The 12,503-nt window shown below is 49.6% G+C and overlaps 1 protein-coding gene across 4 annotated transcripts in view; it reads left to right on the forward strand.

Moving 5' to 3' along the window:
- WDR25 (WD repeat domain 25) overlaps nucleotides 1-12,503 on the forward strand; it is a 139,679-nt gene that overhangs the window by 94,374 nt on the left and 32,802 nt on the right. For all 4 annotated transcript variants that reach the window (XM_043557029.1, XM_043557031.1, XM_043557032.1 and 1 more), the window contains one exon: nucleotides 1,998-2,128. In XM_043557029.1, the coding sequence (XP_043412964.1) occupies nucleotides 1,998-2,128 (131 nt within the window). The remainder of the gene's footprint in view (nucleotides 1-1,997; nucleotides 2,129-12,503) is intronic.

Genomic DNA, 12,503 nt, shown 5'->3' on the forward strand with positions numbered 1-12,503 from the left:
CAGGAGCGTTTTTCTGACCTGAGGGGAACTGGGGCCTCACTCATAACACGTTCACAAAATCCTTTGTATCAGGGATGGACAGAAGCGGACGGTGTCTCCTTTGTCGCCAGTGGTAAGCATCTTCCAGCCGGGTCTGTGCATCTCTGGGAAGAGTCTTTGTTAGCTCTGATGACCTCAGAGAACGGACTGGCGCCCTAACTGGGCTACTTTCAAATCATTGAGCCACAGACAGTTTTCTTACCTTTGAAAAAAAATGGAAGCAGTGTCAATTTGGTAGCTCTCACTAAAAACTCGTTTGATTTAATGATTTCACAGAGGTTTGTTGACACTCTTAGAAAATGGCACATTAAAATATATTTTATTATTTTTTAAAATACAATTTATTGTCAAATTGGTTTCCATACAACACCCAGTGCTCATATTTTAAAATATTGGTTATTGTGTCCTTGTCTCTCCTTTAAAATAGTTTATTTTTGGTATCTTAATGCATACAATTTATTCGCACGGTAGCGCGGTATGTAACTTACAAGCAAACACGTGTCCCCGTGGTACGTGCTGAAGGGCTGTCCCTTGTTGGATGTTGCTGTCAGACGAGTGCAGAGACCATGGATCTAGGCAAATTGGGTTTATGAAGGCTCCTGCTGTAACTCAAGACTACCAGTCAATGAACTTTCATTTCCTTACCTGGTGAGCTGGTAGAATGCTGTGTGGGGGGGTCCTGAACACAAAGCAGGGCAGCCTTCTGGAAGTGCTTTCTGAAATGGATGAGCAAACATGGCCTCTGGGTTCCCGTGAGAGGAAATGATGCTGGAGATCTTGGCATCACGTTGGTCTCCACGGCCACCAGCTTCACGTGCCCCTAACTGCCCATGGCCTCAGTCCAGTGGAGGAGTTTCTGTGGGCCAGGGGCAGTCAAGGTTGTCCCTCCTGGGCAGTGGGAGCCATTGCTGACATCTCTGAGGGAAACCACCTTCACGCTCTTGGTGGGTGTTGCATAGCAGGTGCCATGCCCGTGAGATGGCCTGGTCCCTGGGAACGTGTCCCGTGGTAAGAACGGTTCCCAAGGCCGGTCTGGTTTCTGGCTGCATTTTCAGTGGGGTTGAACGGAGCACACGAGAACTACAGCCAGTGCCCTGGGGCATAATGTGGCACAACATAGAGGAGCGAGTGCTGGCTTTTGGAACCCAACAGACCTGGGCTCAGGGTCGGAGATCGGCTCCCCACATGCCCTGAGTTCAGCCTGTTTATGTCGCTGACGTCTGAAAGCTCACAGTGGCGAAACCGACATTTTCCCCACCACGTGTGTGTGTGTGTACACACAAATGTTTTCACAGTGCACGTGAGCGCTCGACAGCGGTTTCATGACAGATATGCAGAGGACAAGGACCGTCTTGAGTCCTGCAGAGTCAGTGAGACCCCAGTGGGCCACACTGCCTGTCCATGCTGGCGCCCGGGCCCTGTGGGGTCATGCTGTCACTTGTTGCCCCGAGTATCATGCTACCATTACCAGCCACTCCCTGTAGCAAATCATCCGTGGTCATGAATGTAAGGTCATGGTTGAAAGATGGCTGATCCCACAAAGATCACTTTGGAGCATCTTGCTTTTTCTTTTTAGACTCCTGGGTAAATACTCTCTATTAACTGTGCAGCTTTGACAATGTTACTTAAGCTCCCTGAGCCTTGGTTTTTCTTCAGTCGTAGAGCAGGTTTTGAGTGGTTGTGTGGTTTAAATGAGTTGATAGGCAGTGTCGATGGAACCCAGGAAAGGGGATGTTCATGGGTCCGGCTGTTGGGTCAGCCCTGGGGGGCAGTTCGGCCAGTCAGGGACGGGGCTGGTCAGAGAGTGAGATTCAAGTGCCATGACGTCTGTTGTGCTTCCAGAAAGTCTCGTGGGCCCTTGGGCCCAGAGCTCTATGTCAGATGGCATCTTAGTTTTAAGATATTTATCTTGTGGTCCGAGTATTTTTTAATGCTCTCTTCTCTTCTTTGTGTTGTAGGAACCCAGCTCTTCAGCGGTCAGAGTGACTTTAGAATCACTACTTTGAAATTTCACCCGAAAGACCACAGCCTTTTTGTGTGTGGAGGCTTCAACCCCGAAGTCAAAGCTTGGGATATAAGGACCGGCAAGGTGATGCCCGTCTTCCTCCCGTGGCCTCTCCACAGGAGAGCTTGCCACGGCGATGTGACTGACCGGGGGTGGGCCAGCATCTAGGTGCAGGACCCTGGAGACGGGGTAATTACCACCTGATGTTTCATCGGTGCTCAGCGTGATGTGTATGTGTTCTGAAAGAACGTTCTTGGGTTGTTAGAGTATTGAAACATCAGAGGTGCAGCTCTGAAAACATTTATTGAGTACCTACTGTGTGCAGATGTTTCCAGATGATAGAAAAGGAATTAGCCTTTGGGTTACTCAAGGGAATGATGTGCGGTTGCAGATAAGTGGTGTGGAGCACTACTGTATGTATGTCTGTGTGTGTGCGTATGTGTGCACGTGTGTGTGTGTGTGTGTGTGTGAGGGGGAGAGAGAGAGATGGGTGGGGGAGTAAGGGAGGGACGAGCAACCATTCAGAGGGCGAGGGCTTTCTGCTTGATGTGAGGAAGGCTTCTTGGAGATCACGTGCCTTCTGGGGCTAAATGGCTGGTGGCGATCAGTCCCACAGAGGAGTTTCCACCCCGCTGCTCACCAAGCTGCTGCTTCCGTTGCCCTCACCCACTTAATAAGTGGCAGCTCCACCCTTCCAGGGATGCGGGTCGGAACTGTCAGAACCGTGCCTGTCTCTGCTCTTCCTGTCTCCCCCACATCCAAGTCACGAGCACATCCTGTGGTGACTGGCTTGAGCTGCCGTTGACTCTTACTGGGATAATTGCAGTAGTTTCCTATGTAGCTCTTTCCCCACTCCTTATAGTTTGTTCTCAACATGGCAGCCAGAGTGTCTGTCACAGTGTAAGTCTGATGTGCCTCTCCCCTGGTCAGAACACTCCAGGCTCTGATCTCACTCATGGGTAAAGGCCAGTGTCCCCACAGTGGCCTTCAATACCTACATGAGCTTCCCTTCCCCCTTCTCATCACCTCCAGCCCCACTGGCCTCCTTGCCTTTCCTAGAGGCTTTGCACCTGCTTCTCCTTCCTGGAATGCTCTTCTCCCCGTTTTCTCTGTAGAGGCTCCCTCTCTCTGCTTGGTTCTGTTCAAATGCCACCTCTCCTGTGAGGCCTTCTCTGATCACCGTGACGGTCACCCTCTGGCATTCACTCGTCCCCTTTGCCCCCTCACTGTTCTCCCTACTATGTATCATCACCCGGTGTACTGTGGATTTTACATGTTTATCTGCTTGCCTGTCTGCCTTCACTTGAACGTAAGTTTCTCCAGGGAGGGATTTTTTTTTTTCTTTAAAAAAACTTTTTTTTAATGTTTATTTTTGGGAGAGAGAAAGAGGCAGAGAGAGGGAGACACAGAATCTGAAGCAGGCTCCAGACTCCGAGCTGTCAGCACAGAGCCTGATGCAGGGCTCAAACTCACGGACCGCAAGACCATGACCCGAGCCAAAGTCAGACACCCAACCGACTGAGCCACCCAGGCGCCCCTCCAGGGTAGGGATTTTCTGTCTACTTTGTTTGCTGTTGACTTGTAGCCCTTAGAACAGTGCCTGGCACGTAGTAGACACTGAGCAAGCCTCGGATGACCGAGTGAAGGAATGAGGGAGGAAGGCAGTCATGCAGAATGTGTATGTATAGAAGGTAGAAGTGTGAAATGTGTGCAGGGACCAGGGACTGGCTTGACCTGGTGGGGCATGGGCTCCAGGCAAGGGTACTGGCCCCAGGCAAAGAGGCTTTCAATGCTGTGAGTCCTGGTTTGGGTTAGCAGTGAGAAGCCAGGCCTGAGAATGGGTTTGTGGGAGAGTAGTGAGGAAGAGCCGTGGCCCGATTGCCTCTGGGGGTGCGCCGTGATTTTAGGCTGACTTGTTTTCAAGGTCTGAGAAGCACTACTCTGGTCTGAAGGAGGCACACGGCCACTTGAGTCCTACAGGGTAGTTTATAATAAAACCCATGTTAAACTTAACTTTGAAAGGAGAAGGTATGGAATGTCAGTTTGCCCTCCTGCATTTAGGATTCAGGGGTTCAGTGGTCCCACCCTGAAGGGCTCAAGGCTGCTGCAATGCTAAAAGGTTCTACCTAAAGGCTTTCCCTCCGGGACTGCCTCCCGCCCCACCTTGGATTTCCCAGATTTGAAGGTCAGGTTGGCCACTGCAGGAAGACACTTTCCCAACAGGCTGTTGGAAGGGGCTGCTGGCATTTTGCGAACCTAAGAACACAGGCAGTTTCTTTAAAGAAAATGTGAAGTTTTATCCATAGGTGTCTTGCTTAAAGTACTTCACAAGTGGGAAAATTAAAGCACAGAGAGATGTGCTCTTTAAAAAAAAAAATCACACATTTTTCTTTTACAAAGAAACTTCTTTTTACAAAAATATTTGGAAAAGAGAGAAAAATTACACATAAAGACGTGGACACAGTGGAATTAAAAAAAAAACCCACTAGAACACTTGTATTTGGGCTGCATGTGTTGGAAACTCTTAGTCATGCTGTTTGAAGTGGGGCCTTCGATTACCCAGCCCTGCTGACGGCCGCGTCCCTTAAAGGTGTGCTTACTGTTTTTAGCCTCAAAGACCAAACACGTAAGAGATTACTCACCAAGGACGCCATCTGATTTAAGAGTTTGTTAAAAATATTGGATTTTCTCCTAGGGCAGACGCCATCTGACAGGCTCTGAAAATGCTGGGGGAGAAGCAATTAGAAGCAGATGTTGCTGTGACTGGTATTGGCATATTTGCGAGTGTCTCCCAAGCTAATAATGTTGGGAAAGGGATCTGCACAATGTTTGTTTTTACTTCCCCTTTACTAGCAATCCGACTGCCTCTCCTCTCCCTCTGGGTCACAGGGCTAGTTCCATTTTGCATCAGCCAGGCTCAGGGACAGCTCTCTTGCTTCAGTTACGTTTCCTCTGACAGGTGTTGCCTGAGTGTCTCAAGTGGGAGTAGTCGGAGGGCCAGAGAAGAAAGGCACAGCCTCCTTGCCCTCCTGGCTCCCACCTGGGGTGGCTCCCTTTTCACCCCTCTGAGCTGCCTGCGGTGTGTGGCGCTGTCCCTGGTGCTGAACTCTCCAGCTCGCTCCTGTGTAGATGAACATGTGGGGCTGAGCAGCTTGGCTGTTTTGTTTTTGTTTTAAATCACCTTCAGGGACAGTGGTGGAAACTGCAGGTGCAGGCAGGAGGGACAGAGAGCTTAGCTTACAATCAAGACCAGCTTCCCCTTTTAAATACAGCAGGAGGAACTGTTTTCTTGTAAAAGTAATATGCAATCATATGAAAAAATCGGAAAGTAGAGGGAAATAAAGAGAAGGGGTAGTCTAGCCAGCTGAAGGAAACATTAGTAACATTTTAGTATTTTTCTTCTGTTGTTCTTTTTCCCTGTGTGTGTGTGTGTGTGTGTGTGTGTTCTTAAAATGTTGGTCTGATTTTTATACACAATTTCATATTTTGTTTTTTACATAGCACTGTCAGGGTTTTCCTTGTTATCACAGACTCTTGTAGAATTTTCAGTACATCCCTTTGATGCAGCGTGCTTACCTGACTTGCTTCTTGCCTTCTGCCTGGTGTTCAGAGCAGAGTCTGACATAAACAGGCACTCAATAAATATGGATCCAATGGGTCGTTTTCAAAAAACCATTTCCCTAGGTTGGATAGTGAGGATAGTTCCCTTTTTTTTTTCCCCCTGCCATTTAAAATTAATAGATGTGAAGGTAGAGATCGGGGTGAGCAAACTACAGCCCAGGGCTAAATCTGGCTTGCTGTCTGTTTTTGTAAAGTTTTATTGGAACACAGCCATGCACTCATTTATGTATCATCTGCAGCCGCTTTCACACTACAGTGGCAGAATTGAGTAGTTGCAACAGAGACCACATGGGCTGCAAAACCAAAAATATTTACGACCTGGCTAACCCCTGCTATGGATAGGTCTGGCTGTGACATCTGTCACCCTATTGATTGTTGAGATCCATCCTGATCTGGCTGACAAGGTGGGTGCTTCTGTACTTCCCTCTATTATGGGCATCCTTGCAGAAACCTTGTGCTCACACAATATCTTTTCCAGAGAGCTGTTCTTCTGTCAAGGTGTGCGAGCAGTTTCTCTCTGTTAATGATAATCTCCGAACAGACCATCCAGGTCTACTTTATTATACATTCCACTGTAAGACATATATTTGTGCATCTAGTGTTTTCCATATTTGAGGTTTATTTGCTTAAGCTTGGGTCCCAGAACTCAAATCGCTGGATCAAAGTGAATCAGCATTTAAAAGGTAAGGGGTAGGTTTCCAAGGACAGAGCTGAGGCATGCTGTGCTGGGCTAGTGAGCCCACCCCTGGAGCGTGACTGCAGGGCCAGACAGCTTCTCGCCACGGTCTGAGAGAACCGAGTCTGAAGAGTGGTTGGAACGGATAGCTTTTAAGCTACTTTCCAGTCATACAATTTTATGACCCTTAGGCTGAGCCAGATGATGAAGGTTGGGATTCTGGACTTCTTGGGGCCACAGCCCAATTCATTAGAGCAAATGGGCTGTTTAGCTTCCCTCTCTTCTTTTCTTGGCCCGTCTCTCTCTTCCTTGGGTTTGATGATTGGAGCACATCTCTCATCACTGCAAAGTTCTTGACTTCATTTCCAGCAGGTCAGCGGGCTGTGTTCCATGTGAGTCGACCGAGTGCGCGTACTCAAGCTGGCATAACACCACCAGCAAAATTCTCTGACTTCTTTCTCCCGGCAGTGTGCTTGAACATGGGTGTGGCCTGGAGTCCAGGATGCCTGTGGGCTGGCCTTCATATCACTCTAGGGTCCCTCTCTCCAGAAGCCCCTCCCAGCTTCTAGTACTACTGGCCTGAGCTACAGGAGGCCTGGGCTCTCAGCCTCCCCGTACCACCTGCTCATCTGGGCGATTGTGGGCAAACCCCTCAGACTACAGTCTCTCTCAGTCATGGTTTCCCTGTTGGTCAAGGGGCAAGACAAGGTCATCCGTAAAGCAGGGCTTTGCACGCTGCCCATGTGCCAGAGAGCACCTGGGGCTCTTATTAGGATGCAGATTCTGTATCAGCAGGTCTTTGGTAAGGATGATATCTCAGTCTGTTTGGGCTGCTAGAACAAAATACTACAGACTGAGGGGCTTCAAAAACAGACATTTAATGTGCACAGTTCTGAGGCTTGGAGCCCAAGACCAGGGTACCAGCATGGTCAGGTTCTGATGGGGGCTCTCCTCCTGGCTTTGCAGAGTGCTCCTTTCTTGCTGTGTCCTTATATGATGGAGAGAGAGAGAGCTCCGGTCTTTTCATTCCCTTAGAAGGACACCAGTCCCATCGTGGGGGCTGCACCCTCACGACCTCATCTAAACCATATCGTCTTCCAAGGCCTCACCACCCAATACCATCATATTGAGGAATAGGGCTTCAGCATATAGAGTTGGGGGGACACGTTCAGTCTATTGCTGATAAGATCTGGCATTTTTAACAAGCTCCCAGGAGATGCAGAGGCAAATGGTCCATGGACCACACTTTGAGAAGCCAGGGCCCAAAGGGCCTCTGAATGTAGAGGTTACTTGCTTCTGTCTTTGAGCTCCCGTGGCTTTCATTCTTGATTGGCCTGCACTGTCTGTGACCTGTTTCACTGATAGCTCTTTATCTTCTTACTTGACTGTGAGTTCTCTCAGCTAAACAGGTGTTTATTTACCGCTGCCGGTGGGGGCCCGAGGTGAATCACGTCTGTGCCTCAGCATCTCGCAACAGGACTTGGGATCAGGCAGGTGCTCATGGGGTAACCATGTCCCTCTGATCATGATGGAGTCCTGAAGCAGCACTCACTCACTCCCAGCTGCAGGGCAGTGGCTGCCCTGGGATCTCTCCCTAGCTGCAATTCAGCTGCAACTGACTAGTCAGGAAGTGAAGTGAAGCCAGAGGCAGAGGGCTTGGGCCATCTCGCATCAGAGGAGGTGCGCTGTTATGGTCCTGACAACACAGCGGTTGGCCGGCTCCGAGCTCTTATGCTCCCTGGTGTTTGGTAGATGACAGTAGCTAGCCTCACAGCTCCCTGGCTCTGAGCACAGCATGGACTGGGGGCTATAGAGCCACAGTGATCTAAGATGTGGTCCCAGCTCTCCAGGGCCCACCAGCACTGTGGGAAATTCTCAAGGTAGTTACTTTGTAGTTAAAGTTCACTTTAAGGTGACTGTGTAGTTTGGGCCAAATTAGCATAGGTAATAAAATTCACCCTTGTATCATGAATCAAATTTGTAAGAAAAACTACAGAGACTTAAAAATCATAATGCATATTTAGTCAGTCACCCTTTTTGCAAGCTTAAATTATGGAACCTCAGCATCAGCAAATTCCCTCTCGGTTGAGCAGGATCGGGCACTGGAAATTGGAGCAGCTCTGGCAAATCTAGGACACATGGCTCCCGAGCTGGGCGCTTGGCTTCGGCCCTGGTTCCTCTTCCCTCTGTCGGCAGAGCTGGGGCTCTGCGTGGCTCCCAAGAAAGAGAGTTGCAGATGCATTTAGACCCCTGTTTGGGCCTCCAGAACACCGACCGCCACCCCCACCCCCCAACCCCCACCCTGGGATAAATTTTCATGATAACGTGGCTCTGACAGGCCAGCTCACGTTTGCTCTAGTGTTCGTTTGGCACGAGTCATCAATATTTCATGTTTTTCTTTTTCTTCCTCTTTTTTAAAGCTTGTAAAGGGCCATCTTGATTTCCAGATCTTGTGTTAGTTTCTTGACCTCTTTCTGGAGCTTTGTCCTAGCCCCTCTGCCGGTGTGTGTCCTGACACACAGGTGGCAGTCCGGGAGGCTGCCGGCTCTCCCTCCCGCCTGCTTGGACTCTCCCCTCGGTCTCCTACCACAGCCTCTGACTCGTGTGTGTGTGTGTGTGTGTGTGTGTGTGTGTGTGTGTGTGTGTGATTTCCCAGCAGAATGGAAAACACCCTGGGACAGCAGTTTCGCCTCATTTGCTGCCCTGCTCCCACACCTACCGAAGTGCTAAGCATGCAGCAGGCCCTAGCGGGGCTGCTGCATCAATGACTGGCCGCCCTGCCCAAGAGCAGGTTTTAAACCCCCACGTCGTGAGCCCATCCGAGGAGCAGAAGCTGAGCCACCATTGGTTAATGTGGTCACCTGAGCTCCTACCCGTGGCGTCCTTCCCCTGCGTGGCAATGCCATGAGCCGGCAGGGCAGCCGGTGGCTCTTGACCTGGGCTGGCCGGAAGCACCTTGAGGGCACCCGCGAGCACCATTGCCCGGTGTCCGGCCCTGTGAACCACAGCCCTGGGGCCACAATTTGGGCGCCTGGGTGAACATCCTGAGTGGTGTTGTAGGGTTTCGTCCCAAAACGTGGACTCCCGTGCGGCAGCTGCCTGAAGGACTCCATGCCATCAGTTTCCGTGGTGTTGCAGGCAGGTTGCTTATTTGCCCTAATGAGGTTTTGATTACTCTCCATTTGTCTCTTTCATCAGCTTTATATTAAAAAGACTTTTTATTTGGACGCTTTGTACTTTCTACAGTTCTGAGTTTTGCCTCAAACCTACCTCTGTGTGCAGATAAGAGTAGGAGACTAACAGAGGCCGGGTGGGGGCGGAGGGGGTGGTGGGGGATGGGGAAGGGCCCGGAGAGCCTGGTGCATGGCCACTGCCTTCCTTGTGACTTTGGTTGGCTCCCGGCCGCTTTTCTGGACTCCTGTGGCCCTGCCTGTTGAGTGGGGGTGGGGCCCGGGTGCTCTGAGGCCACTGCCAGCCAGTTGGCACTGCCACCTGCCGACCTCTGTTCTGAGCTCACCTGGTGCACAGCAATCCGGGGCAGCTGCCCCGCATCCCACTGGTAGGGCACCAGGGTTCAGGAAGGTTCAGTCCAGCACACGATAGCGCATAGCCCGTCGGTAGTGGGGTAAGACCTTGAGCTCGGCGGCTTGACTCCCACATCCTTGCAGGGCTTCCTGTTCACAGCGTGAATGAAACTCGAGTCTTGTGTACGAATAAAACACTCTGTCAGTGAGTGCTGTGCGCTTTGTTCGGATGCTCACTCAGCCCTGCCGCACGCAGCTCTGTGCCTGGTGTCAGGGCTGTGGTGGGCCCTGAAGCCTCAGGCCTGAACACACGGCCCCAGCACGTCTGTGAGCGCAGCCTTCCGCCCCCACGGTGGAGGCGAGGAAGCTGTTCTGAAGGACGTAGCTCTGGGCACAGGGGCCGGCAGCTGCTGTGGGGCCGCGGACCTGAACCCAGGGCTTGTTTTAAGTCCTCCCTCCCACCATTGCACATTTCATTTATTGATGTCATAAAAATGTTATGAGCCCCCAGGAGACCAGGCACGTGGTGTGACAAAATCCAGTTAGTCCTTGCCCTCCAGGAGCTCCGGGCCCGGGCGGAAACCCCCACTGAGGACACGCGTTTCTTGGATGTTTGACGGATCGATCTGCTTCACTGGCTGCCTCCATAGGCAGCTGGGGTTGGTGGGGGGGGGAGGGGGGGATGCGGGTTCCTGTGTGTCCCCTGGGTCCTCCAGAATCTTGCGTAGAGCTGAGGAAGTGGTTCCCAGAATTCGGAACCCCAGACACCTGCTGCCCAGCCTGCCCCCTCTCTTTTGCTTCCCTCCACACCACTTTCTGGGGGCGGACAGTTGGACTCCTCTTTCAAACCCGACGTGTGAACTGCCAGCTGAAGCGATGTGTGACCCCAGGAGACCCGCAGTACTCCAGAGGGGGGTCCTGAGACTTCTGACTCCCCCTTGATGACTTCTGCCCTTCAAAATGCAGTAGGGTGTATCAGAAAATACAAAGCCGATTCTGAACCTGTACTGATTGTGTAAATGTAACGTTTATGTAATTCTAATTTATGAGTCCTTTATAATGCATTTTGCCACTAACATAATCTGTGTTACACAGAACACCTCTTGTCGAGGTTTTTAAAATTTGAATACTTTTATTGAAATTGGTTCACATTTTTTTACTTGAAAACGTATTTTAGCTTGCCATCACTAAGAGTATCCAAAAAAATCACGGGTTTGATGCTCTAATTATTTCTGCCTTAATATACTTTAAATACTTATTACATTTTGGGGGCAACAGCTTTTCTGAGGTCTAGTCCACACACCATACAACCCACTCACGTAAAGTATACGGTTCATTAGTTTTTAGTGTATTCATGGAATTCTACAGCCACCACCCACAGTCAGATTAGAATGCTTTCATCACCTCAGAAAGAAACCCTGTGCTTTTAGAGGTCACCGCTCACCCCCCCCCCCCGTGTCCTCCCTGTCCCGTACCCCCAGCCCAGCTTTCTGTGTGGATCTGCCCATCCCGGGAATTTTATGTAAACAGAACTGCACACCGTATGGCCTTTTGTGGCCGGCTTCTTTCATTTAGCATCGTGTTCTCAGGGGCCAACCACGTGGTAGCACGAGTCGGAGCTTCTTTCTGCCTTTATGGGCTGGATACTGTTCCCATCGTATGGGTCGCCGTGCTCTGTTGGCCTGTTCGCAAGACGGTGGACATTTGTGTGGTTGCTGTCTTTTGGCCACCACGAATACCGTCACAAACGTCCATTTACAAGTCTTTGTGTGAACGTCTGTTTTCGTGTCTCTCGGGTCCTACCTAGGACTGAGATGGATGGCTGAGTCACGGGGTATTCTTACAGGTAACCATGCAGGAAGCTGCCAGATGGTTTCCAGAGTGGTTGCACCTTTATTACCTTTCAGGTTCTGTCTTTTATTATTAGATTCTGTCTTCTACTTTCGTTCCTAATATTGGTCTTTATGTTTTCTTGTGTTTCTTTTTTTCTTAGTCAGTGTGACTAAAGATTCATTGATCATTTCAACAAAACGTTGATTTTTTTTTTGTTTATTTATTTGGGGGGGGAGGGGCAGAGAGAGAAGGAGAGAGAGAGAGAGAGAGAGAGAGAGAGAGAGAGAGAATCCTAAGCAGGTTGCATGCTGTCAGTGCAAAGCCCGACATGGGGCTCGAACCCACAAACCATGAGATTGTGACCTGAGCCGAAATCAAGAATCAAGAGTCAGACACTTGACCAACTGAGCCACCCAGGTGCCCCCAAATAATTGATTTTCTGTGTTTTTTCTGTTTTCAGCTTAGTTTCTGCTTTTATTTTTTTTTGTCTTCTGCTTGCTTTGGGTTTAATATGCTCTTTCTCTAATTTCCTAAGGTGGGAAGTTAGATGATTGATAGGAAGTTTTTCTTAAGATAAGCATTTTCATGCTGTACGTTTCCCTCTAAGCATGCATCCCACAAATTTTGATATGCGGTATTTAATTTTCATTCAATTCAAAATATTTTCTAATTTTATTTTTACTTCCTCTTTGACCTGTGCGATATTTACAAGTATATTGTTTAGTTTCTGAACATGTACAGATTTTCCAGATCCGTTTCTAGTATGAATGTTTAGTTTAATTGTGTTATAGTCAGAAAACATACT

Source organism: Prionailurus bengalensis, chromosome B3 (assembly GCF_016509475.1).
Source record: "Prionailurus bengalensis isolate Pbe53 chromosome B3, Fcat_Pben_1.1_paternal_pri, whole genome shotgun sequence".
In the NCBI taxonomy this organism is placed as follows: domain Eukaryota; kingdom Metazoa; phylum Chordata; class Mammalia; order Carnivora; family Felidae; genus Prionailurus; species Prionailurus bengalensis.